The sequence below is a fragment of the Aquila chrysaetos genome, chromosome 8 (genome assembly GCF_900496995.4).
Source record: "Aquila chrysaetos chrysaetos chromosome 8, bAquChr1.4, whole genome shotgun sequence".
Lineage (NCBI taxonomy): Eukaryota > Metazoa > Chordata > Aves > Accipitriformes > Accipitridae > Aquila > Aquila chrysaetos.
In genome coordinates this window covers 36,322,180-36,346,177 of record NC_044011.1, presented here as the reverse complement: position 1 = coordinate 36,346,177, position 23,998 = coordinate 36,322,180, and the positions used below count along the sequence as shown (strand labels likewise).

Here is a 23,998-nt window from a genome sequence, read left to right as displayed (position 1 = left end):
ACATGACATGTCACAGTCTTCAGAGAAGAGGCTGCTATGAAAGGCTGTGGACACTTCATCACTTGGGTCTTAACGCACCCATTAATGCCAAGCATTCATTTGGAGTGGTATGGGTATCAAAGAAATACCATGTTTAAAGGTATTGCCATTCAGAAGGACTGAATGAGTTCCCAAGATCCCTTCCAGGCCTGTGAATCCAAGAAGCCATATTAAATGAAGAAGTTATGTAAAAATATTCTGTGTCACAGTTTAGCCTAATATCTTTTTGGGGTTGCCTTTGGTTTTGCTTTTTAGTTATTTTCACCCTAAAGAAAGGGCTTCATACCAGTACGTCAGCAACTACATCTAGGCAACGTAATATTTTTTCCAGCAAGCATTCACTTCGAGTTCTCCCTGCTTTTCTAGGAGTTTTTTTTTTTTTAATCTTGAAAATTTCTTTAAACTTTCATTAGTTTTGACTCCCACAAGTAATTGTTTCTTTCACAAATTCTGCCACCTTGGCATTTGCCCAACAAATTTGCCATTTACAGACAGCACAATGGCCTAATGAAATCCGGCACATTGATTCGTTTCCTAAACTTCTAATTCATGACAGAACTGTAAGTCTCTCTTGCCTTGTGTCAGTGCATCTTTTTTTAGTATATTTTATCCACAGAATGCCATCATCCTATACTCTTTTATCTGCAGAGCCACTATTTCCTTAACACCTTACTTAGAAAATTACCTTCTCCTAGGAGACCCGCAAGAGGAGAGAGAAATTATTACATTTATAGCATATTTTTAATTAATTCCTCCTTAGGTTTCTCAATATATAGTATATACCCTAAACAGAGGCTACTATTGATCTTGCTAGCTTAGAGCTATGGTGAATACTGCTGACTTCAAATGAAACTACATGCCATTAGACATAGGGAGTCTTACATAAAAACTGTAATTTATCACAGAAGACTAACTATCATATATCCCAGAGAGAAAAGCTATAACACTGTTTTCACATGCCAATGTTTAAGTCATCAAAATAACTATGAAAAGCCACAGCAAACAAAAAATTATGGTTATTCAGTTGGGTTTTTTTTCCCTTAATATACCTCCACTCTAGCTTTGTAGAATTCAATATCATGCAGCCTCTCTTTATACCGGCTGACTTCACTTTCAAGCTTGTCAACTCGAATTGCCTTCTCACGAAGGGCATCTAATTCATCTCTGTACACTCTGGCAGAACGGGCATCTGAGAGTAAATTCATATTCTAGAAAATATGAAAATACAGAAATTAAAGCCAAGAATACTGGACAGTGCATGCTGAAGAATAACATAGCTGCTTCATTATTTAAATCAGGGTAACCCAGAGGGATATAAGTTAATTCTGAGAAAGGTAAAGAAAAAAAAAAAGTATTTTAGAGGCTCGGTCCAGATCATATATTTCCAAGAAAATGACATTGGCCTTTTTCAAGGAGAGGTATGTACACATTTGTAAATTTCAGAACAGCATGTTTCTCTCACAGATAATATTCTCAAATGACATGCAACAATTTTATACACTCATATCCTAATAATAAATTAATCAGATGTTTTCCCTCATTATCAATACATAGACTCAAAGTATAAAGAAAACCAGACAAAATTTGGTTGCATTATTTTTGAGAAATATTCAGCACATGTACATTCATAGGATATGGTGGTGGTAAATTGCTTGAATGTGGAAAAAAAAAAAAAAAAAAAAAAAAAAAAAGACAAGAAATACTAACCTAACTATTTTTTCAGCATACTAGACCAAATAAAGGAATAAATTACAAAAGACTGTGTTCAGAGTGCAAAATTAAAAAATGCATGAAAACATACTTCCTAATACCAAAAAAAAAAAAAGGGGGGGGGGGGGGAATTGTTCTGGTCATGGCAACTTCTTTTTGCCCATTTTTTTTAAACAATAGATTTACAAAACCCATACCTCTTGCTGAAGTCTCTTCAGTTCAGCTTCCATCTGTTCAAGTTCTTGTTTACAGTCAAGCAACTGCTCAGTCTTTTCCTCACTTAAAAAGAGAAAACACAAAACAGCTAAATATGACTGCAAAATATTATAATCAGCATCTCATTTGAGAACAAAATACTGAGATTTGTGAGACTTCCCTCTTCTAATCCAGGATTTCAAGGACATCACAGTGTAAAACTTAGGTATGTCATTATACTTTACATATTCTTTAGGTTTTAGTCTATATCTAATCTTTCAAATTTGGTCAGATTTTTCATAGTCCTTTAAATTGTTCACTAAGATTTCCTACTTATGCGGGGCAGAAAACATTAGGGTGTAATAAGGGATTTTTTTTTGTGATAACAGATTTTTTTGGTAAAAAAACCCCAGACAATACACATGAATGTGTACTAGGAGATTCACATCCAAAAGTAAGCTTAGAATAATTTCAAAATATACATTCCAAAGGTCTAAATATTTTTCCAGAAGAACCAAACCATGACCACTGATGCACCCTGTCACAGATCAGGTAAAGCCAGTTTAAAAAGCACTTTTACACTTTTGTAATTTTTCTTTTTCTTAAAGAAGAATTAAGTTTTTCAGATGCCTTTACTCATTAAAAGAAGATACCACTTAATAACCTTAATAATTTTATGAAATGCATAATGAATTTTATTTTTATGGAAACAACATAGTGTCTGTTTTAGTCGATTCAGAAATTTGTAACAAAACTAATTTGACACAGAATACTACAATTCTTACAGCACTCATTCTTAACTTCCAGCTAACACTTATTTCTCAATGCTCAAAAAATGAGTTTGTTAACAAATGAGTTTGTTAAACAATGAGTAAGGGCAAGGGAAATATTTAATTCTCTCAAAGACACAGAATGCCTAATGTTCAAAATTGAACTGCACCTCAGAGCAAACAGTATTCACTACTGAAAAAACCTGTCATATCCAATATTGCACACTGCTAAAAGATACATTGCCTATTCAAACATGTTACTATATTATTTAATATTTTGGAATACAAGTATGAAACAAAAGAGAAGTAGAGAAGGGGGAGATAGGAGAATTTAATGGACTGAAATGCATAATACAATCTAGAAGTAATTATACTGAGAAAAAAATATATTTGTTTTAAACAAAACTAGAACAGTTGTTTTTAAAAATGAGCCAATCTCACAATGAATGATCTTTTTGCAACCATACATTGTTTCAGAAAGGTTGTTGACAGCCTACAAGTATAGAAGGGTTCATCTCCGTATAGCTCACTGCAACATCACTGTCCACAGCAGATATCAAAGCTTTCCCTTCACATAGGTGTTCAGAAAGCATAAAGAAATACAAATTTATGCTGTATTATGTTAGATTACTGGAAGTTTTCTATGAACATTCATATTCTGATATTATCATTCTACATAGAAACACACAGGACTTAATACAGAAAATCAGATGTGCAATATCCAGTTCTGGAGTTTCTGTATTACAAGCCTCAAATCACTGTTTTGCATCCAACTGAAAAAATAATCTTTACAGACCTTTTGTATGAAATTATGTTAGCTGCAGCGCATAATAAACCAGGTATGAAGGTTCATTGCCAAAACCTGATTGTAAATTTTAAGCTGAATATTTTCAACACTGGAATGAATCTAATTTTAAATTTATCAAATAGATGCAGCTTTTAATACCAAATGCTACAAACAATTTATCAGTCTAGTATTTTAAATATACTGTTACAAGTAAAGGAAATTTATTTATGAACTGAATTCAAATAGGGTGCAAAATGTGAACTGTTCTGAGCCTTCACTGTTGCCCTAATTGCATGCTTCAGCTACAGACTAGAGAGGATTGTACTAAATTATACAGAACATACCAGTGTTCACTGTTTAGGCTATCTATTAACTGTCAATCAAACTAATAACAGCAATTTTTTCACTAATTTTCTTGGTGCAGCTGTTTATAGAATATCCTGGGCGGGCTCATTTCAGTAGACACATAATAATACAGACATCAGAAAAAAGAGCCATATCTTTTTGTCCTCTATTCTTCATGAAGACCAAGATGTTGTGGGGGAAGGGGATCCTCTGAGTAAATCAACCAGATACTTAATCCAGCCAGCTAGGATGATCTGATCAACAAACTCTGATAAGACAAGACCAGCAAGCTGATAATTGTGACTTATGCTACCTTCAACTTTTAATTTAATTTTACCTGCCTCCTCTCTTCACGAGAGATGCTGGATTAAGAAAATCTTTATTTATGCTGTTTCTAAACTATAGGCAAGTTACTATACATATTGAATCTCTTCAGATTTAACATTTGTATTTTAAGTTCAGACTGCACATACTTCACTCTGCTTAAACAACATTACACATTGCTACAGGGAGAAACAGATTCTCCACTGGACTATTACTGTTCTTCTCTTTAACTAACTCTTCACTCAGATTTGTTCCTAGACTATGAAGACAGAATAAGTACCCACTGATACTTACTGTATCAGTTTTCTTCATAAAAGAGAAGGGATAAAAAGGGTTTTCATTAGAATATGAAAAACCAGAGTTCTTTGTTACAGTGGGACTGATTTTTCACAGTACTTGGATGAGGTGAAGGAGGGGAATATACCTCTTAGCTAAGGGGTCAGCACCAGGGGAAGAAGAGAGCAATCCCTTAACTGGATGAAGGTAGCAACTTGGAAACTGTAAGAAACCATAACTGACCCAAGCTACAAAAGTTACTCATTTTACAAATTACATTATTCTTTAGACATAAATAACCACCCCCTGCCAGTAATCTCAAAGTCTATTTCTGCATCTAGGTTTGCAGTGGTTCAAGAGATTTAGTGGAGTTTAGTTTGCATAATTTTCTTTCTTTCACTTTTCTCTGTAGAGCAGCATGGCAGGTAAAAGTGGAACAGTATTGAAGGGCATGAGCAAACAAGTGGTGTGCAGACGAGGAATCTTCTACAAAGATGGGGGACAAAAAGTTATTCTAATGATAATTTTTTTTCCTATCTGCAACAAATCTAAACGTTTCCTAACCACGAATGAACCACAGATGACTATTTCTTACTCTGTTTCCAACAAGAAACAGGTAACTTAATCATGCTGCCGATAAGGAATCACTATAGCACTACCTCCTTTTAAAAAGGACGTTTTTGCCACTAATCCTTGAACGATCAGGACACAGCTCTTGCTTCCAGTCCCTACCTGCCTGCCCCATGTAATTGTTCTTAAGTGTGTCACCCCACAACTGGCTCAACTGCAAAGCTCTTCTCTTAGAAACATACATGAATACAGATATATTAAAACTATAGTCAGATGTTCATTAATGATAATGAACAATACAGGAAGCACAAAGAACTTGCCTCAAACAACAATATGGACACAATATGTAAAAGAAAAAGGCAACGCTGCATTAGATTAACCGTGAGTATTTCTAAAAAGCAAACAATTTCTGTAGAGTGGAGAGCCCATTACTGTATTCTAACACGCTCAAGAGATTGCTCAAACATAGTTAGTTTTTCAGAAAGTTGAGAGTACAAAAGATACAAAATTGCCACAGCACTCGTTCACTGATTTCAGTATGTTTATGGTTAAAACATCAATATAATACAAATTAAGACAATCACAGATGAGAAGTTGTATTTGTCACACTGGTCCACAAATATACTTACATTTTAAAAATATGCTTTCTGGGGTGCAAAAACTAAAAAAAGCATTTAAAACTGTAGTTTAACATTTGAAAGAGTTTGTCTACAGAGAAAGAGTTGAAAGAGTTTGTCTACAGAGAAAGAGTTGAAAGAGTTTGTCTACAGAGTACTACAATTGTGCGAAATCAACATCATCTTAAAACCCTATGACTCTCAACACACTTCTGCAATCTACATGTACTCACAGCTCTTGCCTAAGCCTTCTTATCTTTGCTTTGGCATCTGCTAGCTCTACTGACAGGTGCTGTCTGCTTTCAGTGCGTTTCATGCCAGGAGATCCACAAGGTGATTGTGCTGCTGATGCGTGAGGTAGAAAACGGAGACAGTCCCGTTCTTCTGAGAGTTCTATGATAGTCTAAGAAATTTTAAAAAAAAGAGAGAGAGAGAGAGAAAGTACAGAATTGCATTCAGAGAGCCATTTATGTCAGAAACTAATATCATTCAGTGCCTTAATAAATCAAAGACTGAAATGAAGCAAGAATAATGGAAAAGTTTTGCTATAAAAGAAGTTAGAAGCCCTACATACACCTCTATACCTAAAGCAAATAAAATAGTCACAGCTATTTAACAGTACTGTTTGGCTGTTCTTAAACTACTCAAATTTAGACTTTTAAATCCACAAAATTACCAGTGCTCAGAATGGATTGGGTAATGAAAGGGCAAGAATTCCTTGAACATGAGGATAAATATCTCTCTAAAGAAGCCGGTGCTCTTCAGTGAGCATCAGCATCCTTGCCAACTGAATAAAGCATCAGACCTATAGGAATATTCCTATTTCATCATATAAATAATTGTTATCCTAATATGAAGATCTTTTGTATTTTAAAGGTACTTTTGCTTTGTGTTGCAAAAAAGCATTACCATACATCCTCTCCCCTCGTGGTTAAGTTTCTGTTTTACTCTTGTCAAGTCTGTGAACTGGAAAGACAGTTGCTAACTGTCAAAGGAGTACTTTGAATAATTGCAACATTAAGATATCCACACTCTACTGAGGGGCAAATCTGGGACCAACAAGATGATTCATAACTTGCAATTTTTATTAAATACATTTCTCTTTCTTGATTCTCACACAGTACAATAATTATGCCTCACGATAAGCTTGTAAAGCCTCCTCTCCTAGTATGGATTCTACTCCAGTTCACTCAAACCTGTACAATAGGACACAGTAATGTAACAGGCATCTTTCAGCAATTGGCTTGCAAACTGATAGATTACTGATTCCTGGAGACTTCAGCTGATACAGCTTTGGATTTTCTGTTTTCAACTACAGATGAATGTTATTTAAAGTTGTTTCAGACTCTGGTTACATGAAAAAGATCATCTGCTATTATCTTTTCTAGTTTGTCACAGTATTCAACAACTAGTATGTACGCCGTAACTACTTGAAACAACTTTCTGGCAGTAAGGAATCCTTGCTTAAATATGTTAACAGAACATACATTAAACTACTAGTTATAAAAATGGTAAGCTGCATCATCTTAAAAAAAATCACTTATTATATTTCTCTTAAGCAACAAACCACATCCATACCTCTGAGTGCTCATCCCTTTCATCTATAAGTCTTTTTAAATGTAATGCCATATTCTTCAAGAGAGGTTCAACATATTCTTGTGTCAATACAATGACATCCATCCACTGCAGATCAAACACATTCTCCTGATTATGAGTTACCTACACAGAATGAAATGGAAGAGAAGAAACATCCTCTTTAAATTATAAGAGTGGAAAAGAAGCATAAAGAAAATAAAGCTGAAACTCTATGGGTTAAATTCTCTAGACAAGGTATGAAAAAACATTTAAAACAAACTAAATCGTATGTAATGGAACAGTTTCTTGTCTTCCTGAAAGTAGTACCTTGTACTTCTGGCAAAATAAAAAGCAAAAGGTGACTATGACAAAATATATATTACATATCACATATATGGGATTTGAATTATATTTTATAAATAAATTTGCATATGAACATTTCACTTAAGTAAATTTGCTGTAATTCTAAGAAATTCTTGGAGCAACAAACTTGCTCCCTGGTACTGCTTTAACAATGTAATCCAAAAGAGCTTGATCACACAATCTTTTTGTGAATAAAGTTAAAAGGTAAAGGCATTTTTTGCTTACTAAAACCACTAGATATACAAATCACATATTTGATTTACTTGCTTTTGAACAAATGCAATTAATCTTCTTACAATAAGATATTCCACCTCCAAAAAAATTAAAAGCACAAAACCCCCAATATACCTCTTGAATATGGGCTGCAACAGCTGCTCTAGTGTCAAAATCCAGACCTTGGATTCTGTCAATAAATTCTTCTTTTTTCTGACACTAAAAATAAAAGACATCTATTTTATATACTTTTATATGTATACTCACAAGTATTTTCATTCTTCCTTTGTATTTCTAACAGCTAAAAATGATAAAACTGACATTACAATGATCACATTACTAAATTATTATCTAATAATTCTGTTGACCAATACATACTTCATTTATGCCATATTACAGTAATTATAACTTTCAACACTAACGATAAAGAAAAAACAGGTACTGAAATGGGGCAAGGGAGCTGTTTCTTAAAATAGCTACTTATTCAAATTTTATGCTAGTGAGTTCCACAGGTATTTTTTCACTGTCTTCTCTAGTACTCAGGTTGCTTATTTAAGTTGTTACGAACATATAACTGATTCTATTTTTTTCAGTTTAATTACCTGAACAGTACAAACTTTCCTAATAAGAACAGCAGTCCATCAAAAAAGTTTATTAAACACATGAAAGTTTCAGTAAAATATATCAGTTTCAGTAAGATAATTCTTCAGTACTTTAGCATTGTCTTCCTTTCTTTACAGTATCAGGTGAATTAACAATATTGCCATTAATAAACTATTAGAAATAATACATAAACAGTTTGCTATATTTGTACAATAAAACTAAGAGGTGTACAGTTGTAGCCATTTTAACTGTAAGAATATCCAGATTTTCAAGGAATGCAATAGTATGACTAGAGGAAGGAAGGTCAAAGTTGTATACCACCTCAGGTATTAAAATAGTAAGAAAAGAAATCAGGAACACTTAAACCATTTCATACAGATATAAACATAATTAAACTTACCTGAACCGCACAACCAAGTAAAAGCAGGAGGAGTTTTTTTATTTCTTCAGTACCTGGCTCTAAGAAGAAAACAAGAACAAAAAAATGGTAGGTGTAAAATGGTAATCTGAGCTTCTTCCCTTATCCCTCAGAAACCATCAGGTTTTCTCATTATTTTCATATAATTTATGTCAACCTAGTTTAGAAAACAAAAAGATGAAGAAACCCCCATTTTTCCAGCTTTCAACTTAGTCCTTTTTTGCCATTTAACTGCCAACTTTCAGTGTTAACAAATGGCTTAACATCCGTAATCGTTTCAAATGGAAAAAAACATCATTTCAGCCCTTCATAAAGCAAAACTTCAGAGTGACACTTTCAAAAGTGCTTTGGAGACCTACAAGTTTCCAACTGTCATCTCAGGTATCTTGAGATAGTTACAAAACTGCTTAAATTATCTGCCACCCTCAAGCTCTAAGAGTAAGGTGACAAGTTCATTTAAATTATTTTATAAAGCTGTATTAGATATTCATCTGCACATCTAAAAATCAAAATGTATTTCCAAATCTGGCCTTAAGCATCTTAAATCTCCTAAAGAAGCTTAACTTAAAGAACTCTGTTTACAGATCAGTAAAGATGTTTTTTACTTTTTACCTTCAAAATGTCCTCGTCTTGCTACTAAATATACGCTATATCTAGAATATAAATGCCATAAAGCAAATGCTTTAAGGATGGCAAAATAGCTTAGACTAGCTGGAATTAAGTCCTATATGGTCATATATCATTTTGCTTTACTGAAACAGAAAACACTATCCATTGGGCTATCTAGGAATAAAAGGGTCCTAATAGCATCCTTTCTACAATATACTCTGGATTTCAGCCAATAGTTTATTTCATTGTTAGCTAACCAGACAAAAGCTATGCTGTCAAATATAATAATGCTGGGTCTGGCTAGAAATCTGACCTTTATTCTGCAAAACTGTACTCTGCGACACAGCTGGTGTAACTATTACCGACACCAACAGATTCACTCTCAGTCCAAATAGCAAACAGTGAATGTCTACCATGTACTGAAGTATGCACACACATTCTTGAACCTGACCTAAGTTACTGAAGTCCCTTTTTTTAAAGGACTCGGTAATCACAGGTGATCTCCAATGACCATGAGATGATTATAAGCATCTAAAAGAAAACTCAACCAGAACCTTCCTTCCTAAATGGCAGTTTGCAGTCTTCTACATTGGGCAACTAAGTCTATTTTGGATGAACACCCACATAAGAAAGATGCAACCATTCACTTACAAGCACTTGCAAAATTGTCCTTTGATTTGATCCACTACAGTACCTTGTAAGTGAAACAAATGTAAAATCCTTCTCAAAAAGTTACAGATACGAGGTAATCTTGATCAAAAGACAAAATTAAAAAGAAATCAAGAAAAGGCCAAAAAGGATACAGAACTCTTAATGATTTTGACTAGCTTTCAGTAAAGAGTCAAGCCTGCTGCCATAAAGCAGAGATGAAAGACAGATGCTAAGCTTCTCCATCCTCCCCATAGCTTCAGGAGTTCTCTGTGCATTATAATACTAATTCGAGAGCCTTTTTCCAACATTGACTCAACCTGCTTCTTTTAGAGGGAGGTATGTATAATCCCAATGAACATGTAATGTTTCAATTTTTCAAAAGAGGTTTGTCAAGTAGATACGTTACAAAGAACACAAAGTCAAATGGGAGATCTTTAATCATTTATACAGACTTCTTGTATCCCAAAGACTTGAGTTGTGAAGTCTTTTACATAGAAATAGAAAACATCAATGAACATGTTTCATCAGAAGCATGCTACTTCAGCTAAAGAAGGGGAATTCCACCTGGCTGCCTGTCTTAATCAATAAAGGTTAACCAGAATATTGTAATAGAAGGAATCCATCCCAACATCTCACATCCTACATTCACTTATCCCAATAGATTTATCACACTTTTTTTTTTTTTTTTTTTTAAGCAATCCCTGAACTCCTCTTTGGATGCTCATTTGCACACTGCTTCAGCATCTCTTGACTGCCTTTTAAAAGCCTACCTGAACATAGTTTCTATGTCTCTCCCCCACGTTCCCTGAAGGAACATGGTAAAATATTGAACAACCTCAGCTTCCCATGGCTACCAACCATCTCGTGTGTTTTCCTTCCTTTTTCTCCATCACAAATGCAGAAATAGATCATTCTCTTCTACACTCTCCAACTTGCTGCTTGAACTTTGTCCCCATCCTATCCTTCAATCTTCTCTGCACTCACTCTTATCCCTGACTTTCATACCCTCTGCAGCCTTCCATCCTCCCCTGGCTTGCTCCCTCAGAAATATGAACTTGTTTTTATCTTTCCTCTTCCCCTGTTAAAGAACATTTGCCTCATCATTATCTCCTTTCTCCTTTTCCTCTGTAATTTAACTTAACATTTACAGTCACAGGCTGTAGCTCTTCTCCCATCTTCTCCTCAAACTGGCTTCCTGCCAATTAGCTCAACTGAAGTGCTTCTTGATAAAGTCTCTGATGAACTCTTTTTTAGCAAAGCTCAAATCCAGCATTCTATCTGCATTTTCCTTTATTAGCCAACTGCCTCTGATACAGTCAAACACACTTCCTTAAATCTTATCTGCCCTTGCCTTCTGCAATTTGTCGTCTTCTGGTATTTGTCTACTAATCATTCCTTAAGTACAAAGTAGTGCAAAGGGGAAAAACTGGGAGACATTCCTGTGAAAAATGACAGCTACAGCCTAAGCTTTAGTGGACCAAATCCAAATCATTATCAGAGAATCGACTTTTACTATGGGGGCTCGCCTTGATGCAGTTAGATTTACACTGTAAGTCTCTCAAAAGGTCACTGAGGTTTGATTTTGCTACACTTGCCCACTAAAGAAAAAAAGCTTAAAAATCCCTGTAGGGATGAGGTCCTCTTCAAGTTGACACAGCAAGAACAGTCCTAACTTTCAAAGGGGAAAGGTTCTGTATGGAACCCAAAAGAACAGGTCTATCTTCTGATTCATATCAAACTCCATTATGAACTCAGGCAGGAATCTGAAACATCTTCAAGAATATTGTCCGTACACAACAGATTTTTTTTTTTAATATGTGGGCTATGCTACAGTAAAGTCCTTATTTTCTCACAAATCCAGTAATGTCCCCACAGGAGAGCAATGCCTACACCACCAGAGATTCCAGCTGCCAAACCACAAAAGCTACATAGACTTAGCTGAGGTCCCAAAACAGGAAGAAGCCTTCTTATTAATGACTAAAGCATAGGTTTTTATGTAGACAACTGAATAATAAATTATCTTTGTGGATTTTTGCAGCGCATTTTTAATAAAATTTCATCTTATACTACACTATTGTTAAGACATATTTTGTCTCAGTATCTTGAAGAGAATAAAAAATGTCACTACAAAAACAATACTATGACCTGTTTTTTTTTAATCCATTCTTCCACTAAATCTGGTTTCTAGGCAAATCCATGGAGTCTTTCAAAAATCTTAAGAAAGTCTGGAATCAAAATATAAAAGCACGATGGATTCTATTCTTTTGGAAAAGAAGAGACCACATTCACACTTCTTGGTGCATACGATAGATTACAGCATCTACACATATAAAAACTTAAAAGGCTGTGACCTCAGAAGCAAAAGCAGCAATATTCAAAAGCAGAAAGCAAAAATCAAAAATATTAAATAAAGATACCTACATAAATGGGATATATGCAGATGGGATGTGGAAAGTATCAACGTTATGAACCCTGGAACTGAAAAGTGAGGTAACACAGATGGTTCTTCTTGTTCATGAGAAAAAATTGTCTCACTTACACAGAAGCATGGCATATAAGACATCTTAAATAAATAAAAAAAGCCAGGGGAAGCTACACAGCCTGTTAGAGTAGTTCCTAACCTCTCTGCTGAGGTGCTAGAACATCAGAAGTAGAACACCTGGGACACATTAGACCCAAGTAAATAAATTCTGCCCAATCCATAGTGGCTCCATGCAGGCCAGGTGTGTCTGCTCCGTGCTTCTTGAATTAGAGCATGGTGCAGAGATTCCCAAGTGGCTGTGGATAGTCAGCTGGGTCCATACAGGCTAATTTTCTTGGTCTGAAAATTGCAACTCTCAGAGCTGGAAGCAGAGAAGGTGGGAGCATGGAGAAGAGAGCGTCAGTTCAGGGGAGAAAGCAAGAAGGTAATTGCAATATTTTTCAGGTAACGATGCAAGAGAAGCAGGAGAGTTTTGGGGAAGGAAAAACAAGGATTAGGAGTTGGATCAAGTGAGATTCATTGAATGGCCAATTTTCTCAGGGGTTGCTTAGGTAAAGAAAGTTGAGAGCGTAGTAGCTGGGAATACATGAATTTGTCATATCAGTGGCTCACTGGTTGCTGGGAAATGCACTTCGTTTCAGTATAAATCCTAATGCCAGCCAGTGCTGAGGTTTGGACAGAACACATTTTTGTAAAGTGTGGACCTTTGGTGTAAACAAAGAAAATGTTACTCATTATTAAACCACTTATTTGCTAAAACTATTTACACCACCTTCTGCTGAAAGGCTTAATCCTATATTAATTTTATTTCCAGTGAAACAATACGTATTATTACATCAATATAAAATTTCATCTTAGTTAAAAATAAACTTACCAGAAAAAGGATTTTTGCCAATTATTAATACATTTGGCAAAGACATCATGATCAACTGCTGCAAATTCTCCTAGAAAAGTTAATTAAAATATTATTTAAATCATATGTATTGAATGAAAGCAAACATCAAGTACTAACCACCACAGAGAAATTAGTATTACCTAAGTAGTTTAAAATATTTCAGGTCTTAATACATGCGTGTTCAATACTTAATTATTTGGACTCTAATTAAAAAAAACTTTACAAGTATGAATTATTTCTACAAAAGCCTTGTTTTATTGGTTTGCAAGATCATCTCAACATGGTAAAATCCTCTTGTGGCAATGAGCTGGCTTATGGATCTTAAGCCAACTAGATCCTGTGCCTCAGAATGTAGCAAAACTCCTTTAAATCATTAGTGTTCCGGTTTCTCTGACTAGCTTATTGACAGATGTTTATTTTATTTGCTCTAAATTGCATTTATACTACAAAATATCAACTTCCTCTATTTCATGTCCATAGTCTCGATGGCCTTGCCAAAACGTGGATGTGAAAATTACAGTTTTTTTCCTGACGTTATGCTGGGACAATCCTGAATATAAAAGCTACAAAATCCTATTTGCATGATCAGGCGGAGTTTTAGTTCGGTAAGTCCCACACACTCAAGCAGCAGCTTTGCCTATCTATTCTATAGACTGTATCAATGGATAGTTTCTGTCAGCCAGTAATGGCTGTAATCAGGTCAAATCCCCAGTCTAGACAGAGCCTAATTCTTCTGAAGCAGAATAGTCCTCCTCCTGTTCCCAGATGTTTATTCACAGCAGATGCCATCCCATCAGTAGCTCTGGAGTCATGCTTTTTGTTTTTCCACAGTGACAGATTCATTAATACATAAAACGTTCATACTCAAAAGCAACGTATTCCAGAACCATCACCGCTTTATATCCAAAAGACACGTATTATGTGTCATTATTGTAAGCCAAAAACCTAACATAAAAGTCAACTCATTTTAAGTCACATTTGAAAAATGACAGCATTCCTTGAAAAACACCTGTAGAAATTATTAGCTATAGCTATACTTGAAAGTTCTCACTAGTTAATAGAGGACATAAAAAATTATATCCGAATTGATTAATACTAGACTGAAAAATATGTACTCTTACTGCACATGCCTAAGACAAATTATAAGGAAGGAGAAAATAGCTTTGACCTACTCAAATATGAATTTCAACCAACCATGACTCTTGTACTTCCGAGATCTTGATGACAATTTTCAAATTAAAAAAAAAAAAAAGATATGAAGTGCACCACAAAGTTTTAAATCAATAAAGAACAGATAAAATATAAGGAATTCAATGCATATTTATAGCTACTATGAAAGAAAATCACATACTTTAAAAGTGGGGGCTTGGTGGCTTTTTTGTTGTTTGTTTTTTTTGTAATAGCTCAAATAATTCCATTATGCTATTATAAAGCTTTTCTTACTGTGAGGCAGAGTACAAGCAGGGGTAACCAAGAAATGTGTCCTCTATGGACTAATGACATTATCACCTCTTTTCTCACAACACCTCTACCTTGCTTGAAAGATGTCTACCACCTTTTCTGTCACACAGTGTTAACTTCATCAGTAAGCTTGGTGCAAGTGCTCTCAATTTGTGTTTACTTTTGAAATGAGTGCTTCTATTAAAAACCTGACATTGGAACCTGTCTCTCCCAAAATTCACATATTTATTTTCACTGTTATTTAACCTGCAAAAATAAACTAAGCCTATTTACAGAATTCTGCCTTGCTTGTACAAACTTGTAGAGTTCATCAGCATTTATTTTATTAAAGACTCACACATCATCTGTCAAATGAGGCTGACAGAGTACCCATGGGAGTCATGGAAGCTCACTGTATAAAACCTCCAAAGCCCACAAAACCTGATAGGTGGATCAGTTCTCCTGAATCAGCTGCTGAGAACAATTCCACACTCTTATGTTGCCAGGAAATGCATAGGCTCAAAAGACTGGTTTCAGACCTAGTAAGAGTTTGGTGATGCTCTAAGGAAGTAAAGCAGCTTCACTGGAAAAAGAAGATGCAGTTGTAATTACAGAAAAGAACAAAGATGACACAGGAACCAAAAAACTTGTATAGTCTAACATGACATTTTAATTTTGAATGTTATATTCTATCAGTGCCGGTTTTTTGACAAGTACACATACACAACACTGATGCAATTATTTGCTAAATTGAGAATGTTTTCCAGAGATGTTATAACAACACATGGAATAAACTAGCACGGACAAGCTCACAATAAAGAGTTTTTAACAGTTAGGATAACAGAATGCTAAAAATTAAAAAAACCTATATCCATTAATATCTTATCCCTACTGTAGTATTCCAGACATTAATTAATCTCGTATCTCAGTACAATGATTACCTTCCATGCTCCACTACTCTCAGGCACCCCATTCAGAACATATACCAAGCATGATACCTGTGTAGACAGCTGCCCGAAGCACTCAGGTGTGAGGGCTCACACCTCTGTCAAGGCATACCCCAGGCTACGAGAGGCCTCTTGGATTGATTCCAAGACATTTGTCGAGCACTAGCTTTTCTGCCTTGGGTAATTTCACAGGTGACAGGAACTAAACTGACTCCTTCTTGAAACCGAGTTTGCTATGCTGCCTTGCTAACCCATACACAGGCTGTGGGAAAACAAACTTAGTGTGGCCTGGCAGCTGTGAGAGGAAACGACGACTACAGTCCATCCTTCAACACTTCTCTCCAAAACCAGTAAACTACCACAAGGCATAAACCTCCCTGTACACATGTGGGCACACCTGAGCGACCATCAGCAACATGTGTTGATGTTAAATCAGATATGCCCACATGCAAAAAGCAATTTTAAATTTGAACAAGCGTTCCAGTTTGGCTACTAAATGCCTTTACTCCTACTAAAATGCCAGACCTGCAGTGTTTCCAAGTTCCCTCACTTGTACTATCTGAAGAGGCTGGCATCTCACAAGACTAGGAGCCTGAGAGACTGGGGACAGAAAGGGGGAAAAAGGTCTACGCAGTTCTATACAGCTTACACTTACACAGGACAAACTTGAACCATTAAAGGCATGGTGACTGATTTTAACATTTATTGAGTAAGAATACTTTTTTGTTTTAAAAAAGCCATAATAAATTATTTCTAACACAAAGGTTTGGAGCAACATTAACAATCCTGAATCATTCAAAGGTAAGCTACCTAAATGCAAGCGATTCCGCCTGATCCTGTTGCACTAGGACTGGCTGATACTATGAGGCCAAAGAAGCACAATGCTTTGTATTCAAATAAAGATCAATCCTGTCAGTGTTTGTGCCTCCTGTTGCACCAGTTGTGAAACACTAATGCCTGGTCAAAAATGACTACCATCAGGAAATGGAAAAGCATATGGGTCTTACCAGGCAGCATTTATACCCACACATAGTAGCTGCCAAAAAAAGAATGGTGTGAAGTATGCAGAAGCTGAAAGTGCTAGCTAGAAAGACATACAGTGGTTGACCTCCGCAGTAAGTGACAGCTGGGAATTTTCACTGCACTTTGGAGTTTTTGAGAACACGTACTATGTGTGTACACACAAGGAAAAGCATACAACAGTACAGGCTCTGTCATGATGCACTCACTATTAAGAGGCAGATAAAGGAGATTTTCTCCCAGATCTGGACTTTCCCGGCAGAAAGGTGCAGGGAATTGTGGAAGGGCACTGAAAGACACACTGTAAGGGACGCTGGTGGTATCTGCAGTGTCCTACTACAGCATGTCCATGTGTACACCACTCTATTCAGGCTCTGCATCTAGAAGGCATAGTACCAGCTCTTACCTATCGCAAAAACCACAAAAATTGAATGGCTATTTTACAGCTCTAAATTAGATAATCACTGCATTTGCTATGAATTCCCATCTGATTGTTATCATCTCACTGATTTTTTTCCTACTGAAATCAAATTAATTCCATAATCAATAAATTTTATCACATTTTCTTACAAAGATTTCATTGATAAAGACTAAATGCACATTTAATAATTTCTCTCATAGGCACAAAACTGCCTCAATTCAGAAAATACCAACTGATACTGCTTAATGTACTGTATGAGCAAAGATGCAGAATACCTATCGTATAAACATATTATCATTCACATACAAGTGTTTCTAGACTACTACTATACCTGTAAATTAAGCATGATAAAAAATGTGACCAGATTTATAAAAAAATAACCATCCATACAATATCTCAAAATATTAATCTTATTATTGTTACCCTTAAAGGCATAACTATTAAAGAATACTTGGAAACAATTCTAGGCAAAACATAATACAAGAAACAATTACTGACCTGATAGTAAGTTTTTATTTGTTTCACCAAAATAGACAAATTTTGAATCCTTAACGATGCATCATTGTTTACTTTTTTGTTTATCCTCTGATTAGCAGACTTTGGATTACTGAAAAAAAAAAACCACACACACTGAACATTAACCTTTAAAGTCTCTATATAAAACAAATTATATAGTTAATGTGCCAGCATAACAACTTCTTGTCTCAGTTACCATGCCACTTTTTTCCCTCCACAAGTAAATAAGGACTCGTGGAAGTGACTGCCAAAGGCAGAAAGAAGTAACTTGAAACATCTGTCTCCGATACAGCTAGTCAGATTAGCGCCCTTTTTGGCTATTAATGCAGTATGTAATTGGGAGCACCCATCACAATTACCGGAGAATGAATGCAAGAAGAAAGTTTTTGTGGCTCTGCACTTCTCCACAAGCAGGCCCATCCCTGACAGAATACAGAAAGCAGAACATAGCTATAACGTAAATATTCCAGCACACGCTGCAGACATCAGGAATGATGCTCACTGATGCAGACAATTATGAATAACAGAATTCAGACTGGCTATATTAATGAATGTCTATAAACTGAAAAACTATATGATGCTATTTTACTATCTTGAAGCACAAAAAGAGAATGTAAGTTTTAACTTTTAGAACAATGAGGAATATGAAATACATCATGCTAACACACACTAAGTTATATTAATTTTATTTACAGATGACTGAGATCTGTCAACAAAGGGATTATTAATTGGGAGTTTTTGTCATGTACTCTCACATACCACCAGATTTTTCTCTGGTTTATCATGGCTTCAGAGAGGCATCAATACCTTTTTCCTTCACAAAGTAGAAAGGATCTGAGGAAATGCGGATGAGTCACCCTTTTTCCCTACCTCATAACATACCAAGTTATTAACCCCATACAAGACAGTGTGACAACATTCACTGTGATTTTTCAAGGAAAACAATACAGAACCAACGCAACTCCCCCACGACACCCTGTAAAAGGCTTTGAGAATTCGTAAGGGATGGCCAATGTGAAGTTTCTTAACTTTCACAAAGATACTTGATACAGTTGCACAATGCAACTTTTGATATTTAATGATATTATTGTATTGTTTAATGATATTATTGTCAGATGAATGTGCAGCTGACTGGAATACTGCACTCAAACAAGAAACTACCAACTTCTCGCTGTCAAACTGGAGGTTCCTCCAAGGGTGTGTGTCTGCTGGGCCTCGTTTTATTCAACATTGCCATTCATGATTTAGACAATGGAACACAGAATACACTTATCAGAACTGCCATGGGCAAAAATTGGGAGGAATAAGAAAAAACAACCAAAAAAACTTCAAAGAACACTATGGCAATTGAGAATGATCCTGATAAAGTGCAAAAGTGGTGTCACAGCACTATAATGGAATTCAGTAACAACATGTACAGGCAAAGGATTATACTCAGGAATCAAATGCAGGAAGAGGAGTAACTTGCTATAACACAAAAATCACCTGAATATTGTAGTGTACACAACCAAACACCAAGGAAAAAGAAATGCCATTGCCAACCCCCCCAATTCTTCAGTTTTTTTAGTATAAGTGCTGTCTAAAAGAGAGGTAGTTATTCTTTGCATGCTACAGATGATGCTTCAGTTACTAGAGAGTCACACTTCAGGGAAGGTCTGCATTTGTACTTCTTTCACACGTGAATCACCTGGGTTCTAAGCAGCATGCAAGGGCTCATCACAGGCCTTCCCTCAATTTCTTGGGCATACTGTATTGCCAGGTGACATACAGGTACATCTGCCCCTGGAGAATAGGAACTGCCTGTCAAAATGTACATCCATCACACAGCAAATTCTTGCAGAGTTCCTTAGGAGGAGACCAAACAGAGCAGGTTACAGGTCAGTGTTATTTGTCTTGGTAGGACTCCTAGGACCTGCAACCTGAAAGCCAGATGCTACTGATGCACATAAACTGAAGGCTGTGCAGAGGACACCAGAAAAAGAACATGCACCATACGGAACAGATATATATTTTATCTGAAGAAACTACATGGAAGTAGTCTACAAGATCATCGATATATATATGATTCATACATTTCTATACAGATACTCGATTCAACTAATGTGTAAGCGTAAACAACCAACCCCCCAAAATGAGCTATTCCCTCTACTCCACTGAACATAGTAGCATCCTGATTTATTTTAATGCAGTTTATCACTTTGATAGTTTCACACGCTCTTTGTACGAGTATCGCTGTAGACAAAATTTACATATTTTTCATTTAAATTTAAGTTACCTAAACAAACTTCTATTTGCCTTTTACAGCTTTCTTTGGTTTTAGCACGTTAGAATTTTTAAAAGATATATTTATGGCTTTTCTTCAGTTTATTGCTATCACAATTTCCTGGCTTGTAAGCATGAATAGAAATAACATAGAAAAAACACTGCCAGGAAAGAAAGTCAGATCATATAAAAAACACACCTCCAACACAGTCATTTTTAAAAGGAAAGCAGTAAGCGTAGCATCTTTTTTCTCTCAAGTATATGAATATAAATCTAGGAAAATGAGGACACAGATTCTTACATGGGTAATTGCCTCATTCCTAAATGCTCATCACCAGGTGCCTAAAAATACTATAAAGAATTAAAGTACATTTTAGAACATATTAGCCGAAACTATGTGACTAAGATGTCACCTTGGATTAATTCAGCCAACCTGTAGCTACAAAAGGAACTAAATGGGCTAAAAATGATTATGCTTTGCAGATATCCAGAACTGAACTCCTTTCCAAACTGAATTCATTCAAATTTGTTAAAATCAGAAGAGAAAATCCAGGATAAATCCTGCTGACCTGATGCTGTACAGAGATCAGCTGAAGTCTCCTATTTCTACATTCATATCTCCAAAAGGCCGATTTGGGCCCTTAATCTTCATCTTTAATCTTAATGACTATCGGATTATCTCCAGGCTTTTTCATCATCTTCAGCAGCATTTCTACAGCCATATATTTTAGATGATTCTCCCTTTAGAGCACTCAAAATAGAGGGCACTAGAGTTTCCTGAATATTGTAATAGCTCTTATTTTAGTATCAACACAAAAATTAGTGTGCAACCACAAGAACTCAAAACACAACTGTCATAAAAGCTCAGGCTTTACACTTTCTAATTTCAAAAGCTGCACTAGAAAATTTAGACAGATCTTTTAAGAACAAAAACTTTAACATTTGCATAGCACTATGTCTTCACAATGCTATGTAAACATAAATCTTTGCACACTCTTAAGACAAATTGTTACTCTCCCAATACTACAAATGGGAAATGAACACAGAAACAAACTCCTGAACAGCAGCAGAAACAATTAGTGCCAAGGATATCTGTGAGAAGGAGGAAAAAAAATGGGCAATTAGAGCCCAAGATTTCCTACGACACAAATTCTTAGTTCCACACCTTTGTCACCACTTCCGTCTTCATGTTTTGCTGGACAATATTTCACTACTGGGACTCGCATACACCAAAGATACAGCACATGATCTTTGTGTTTTATTTGATGATATGAAAATAAATTTTTGAAATCAGAAGTCATAACACCTGGGCAAGATCAGGAACTGTAGGATGTCATTACACTTGTACCTGGACTTTGCTCCTGAATACCAGCACTTCTCCTCACAGTACAAAAATAAATAATTCATGTGTCTCAAATGCTGCACTAACAGATACTAACAGAATCTGAGCACTTTTAGAACACTTTAGCGGACGCTTGGCAACAGTACTACAGCAAATCATTCTTATGTTTCATCTTCTCCATCTTAATCCTTAGAAATCATGTATGGATCAACTCTACCAAATTATGCATTAACAAAGATAATCAGAAATTCTGTGGTATTAGCCTTGTGTCAAAGTTAATGTTGATACATATAAAAGATTTTTTAAATCTTCCAACTACTGTTGAAAGTAAAGTAACATTCTTTTATTTCCACCAATTCACCCCGTGTATCCCCCTCCTCCTGTATGTGTGTCTATATATATATATATATATATATATATATATATATATGGGTTTGTTTTTTTTTAATGTGGTGTGTATCTTCATCTATCAAGACCAGTTCAATGGCTGACACATATTCCTTACAATTTATGGAAATTCCAGGCTTCTTTTTTGATAAAAGTTACACTGTTTTGGGTCAAAATTATTCATTCCTGTATCTTAAACCAGAAAGCATTCAACTTTTTTTTTTTTTTTTTTTTTTTTTTTTTTTCATGAATTGCAGGAAACAGTTTACTGAGATTGTGAATTTTGCTGGGAAAACTTGGGCCACAGATGTGCTCTGGAACTGTACCATTACCACTTGAAAAAACTTACAGTCCAGTTATATGATCCTCTGCTAGTACAGACTATCAACAATTAAAATCAGAACGTCAGCTTCAGGACAAGCTGGTGCACAGAATAAATTTATTTTAATAATCTTAAATTTTTCCCACAGATTATGGTCCAACAGAGACCCAAACCTCAAAGTTCCCTTAACGTTTTTCAGCAGAGCTTTAAAATAGATTATGGTAACATGAAGTTTAACCCCTTGCTCTTGAGGATCAATAAAACTGAGTTAGTTAAATATCAGTACTAACACTACTAATCTCTACTAATCATTTGAAATGTAATTAAACATGTAGCCTCAATAACTCACTATAGCTAGCAGGGAGTTTTATTTCTTTGATTTTGTCACTTTTTTTGTGAAGATTGTTGTATTGGCTCATTATCCTTCAAACAAGAGAGGTAAGTTGTCTTTGACACTCTCAGTCAACACATGCTAGCAATGACTAGGATGACTTTTACTTGAAAAAAAAGGTCGTCTTCTAACTCTTCCTGGAGTGGAGTCCTGCTTTCAATACCTTCCAGTGCAAAGAGGACTTTACCTCTGTACGATGGTAATTTAATGACATAATGTGATTAGAAAGATTTAAATTATTATACTTTATAAACACAGAATATTAATAGGCTACCTATTAAAATGACCCACCCGTTGAAACATAAACACTTAAAATAGAGGCCACTTGATAGAAGAACCCTTCAATGTTTGCATTTACCAGTGTTCCCTAATCTTCCGTCACTGATTTCTAGCTTTCAGATTATGTTTGAACTCTCAGTTTTGACCTGCAAAGTGTATTGAACAGCCAAGAACAGGCCTGACAGATAACTTCTCGCACCATGCGCTGTTACCAAAATAACTGTGATTAGGTCCTTCAGCAGGAGATTCATTATTTTAAAAAATAAACCCACCTTCATTCCCAATACTGATAACCAGGCCTTGTTCTCTCAAAGCCTCCAACTTTAAAGCTCAGTAGTCTCCTTAATCCACAAAACACCATTTTAAATAATCTTCATTTAGTCAGTATAGTCCATCTTCTTAAGTATTGATGTCTTAACTCGTTCCTCTCAAAGAGGAAATAACATAGCATGATGTTATCTACACATTTTCCATTATATGCTGTTTGTATGACTGTTTTGTCAGACTGGTCCAAGCCAAGAATAGACATACTAATTTTCTTATCAAGCGTTTGAAATAACTAATGAGAAAAACTAATTAATATAATGTGCAAATATTTTTCATTCAGAAAGATAAAATTCTAAACATAAATCGCCAAAACCCATATTGCTTTCAAGAGCATGCATCTTTTAAATTAGTTTACATTTTTTGGCAACTACTTTATTACAGATTCTAATAAATGATTTGTATCCATATGTTGAATTGTTTAATTTTTATGACCTAGAAAATTTTTATAATAATTACTTTTTATTAATACTAAACAATTCTGCTTATTAGAATACATTTGGTCCAATACCACTGAAATAAACTAGTACATGCTGTTGGGAACACAACAAGATGCAAATGAAATAATTTTGAAAATAAAGATTCTAAAATAAAGCTTTGTAAAAGATAGCTTTAAAAACCAGTTTTTTAAAAACATAAGATTCTAGTGGCTACTGTGTTAGTTACACTATAAACATTTTTAAGGCAATACATGCTCTGAACTCTGAGTTGCTCCTTTTATTAGGTGGAAATACTGAACTGCTTCAGTGGCAAATAGCCTAGCAAAATAGGGCAAATCTGTCTAGAAGTCAATAGGAAGCTGAGCAGTAAAAGATACCCTTAAGCAATTTTACATTTAAAAGCAACCTACTTATGACAAGATACATTAATTTCAATAGCAATAAAAACAGACAAGAGCATCTATC

The 23,998-nt window shown here is 35.3% G+C and overlaps 1 protein-coding gene across 20 annotated transcripts in view; it reads right to left on the bottom strand.

Annotated features, from left to right (window-relative positions):
• CCDC88A (coiled-coil domain containing 88A) overlaps positions 1-23,998 on the bottom strand; it is an 87,115-nt gene that overhangs the window by 49,049 nt on the left and 14,068 nt on the right. For all 20 annotated transcript variants that reach the window (XR_003924725.2, XM_030023429.2, XM_030023432.2 and 17 more), the window contains 8 exons: positions 17,769-17,877; positions 13,422-13,491; positions 8,788-8,846; positions 7,920-8,003; positions 7,212-7,352; positions 5,867-6,036; positions 1,947-2,028; positions 1,089-1,247 (listed from right to left, as the gene is read on the bottom strand). Coding sequence is in view for 19 of the 20 variants with exons in the window: in XM_030023429.2 (XP_029879289.1) it covers positions 1,089-1,247; positions 1,947-2,028; positions 5,867-6,036; positions 7,212-7,352; positions 7,920-8,003; positions 8,788-8,846; positions 13,422-13,491; positions 17,769-17,877 (874 nt within the window). In the remaining variant the exon portion in view is untranslated. The remainder of the gene's footprint in view (positions 1-1,088; positions 1,248-1,946; positions 2,029-5,866; positions 6,037-7,211; positions 7,353-7,919; positions 8,004-8,787; positions 8,847-13,421; positions 13,492-17,768; positions 17,878-23,998) is intronic.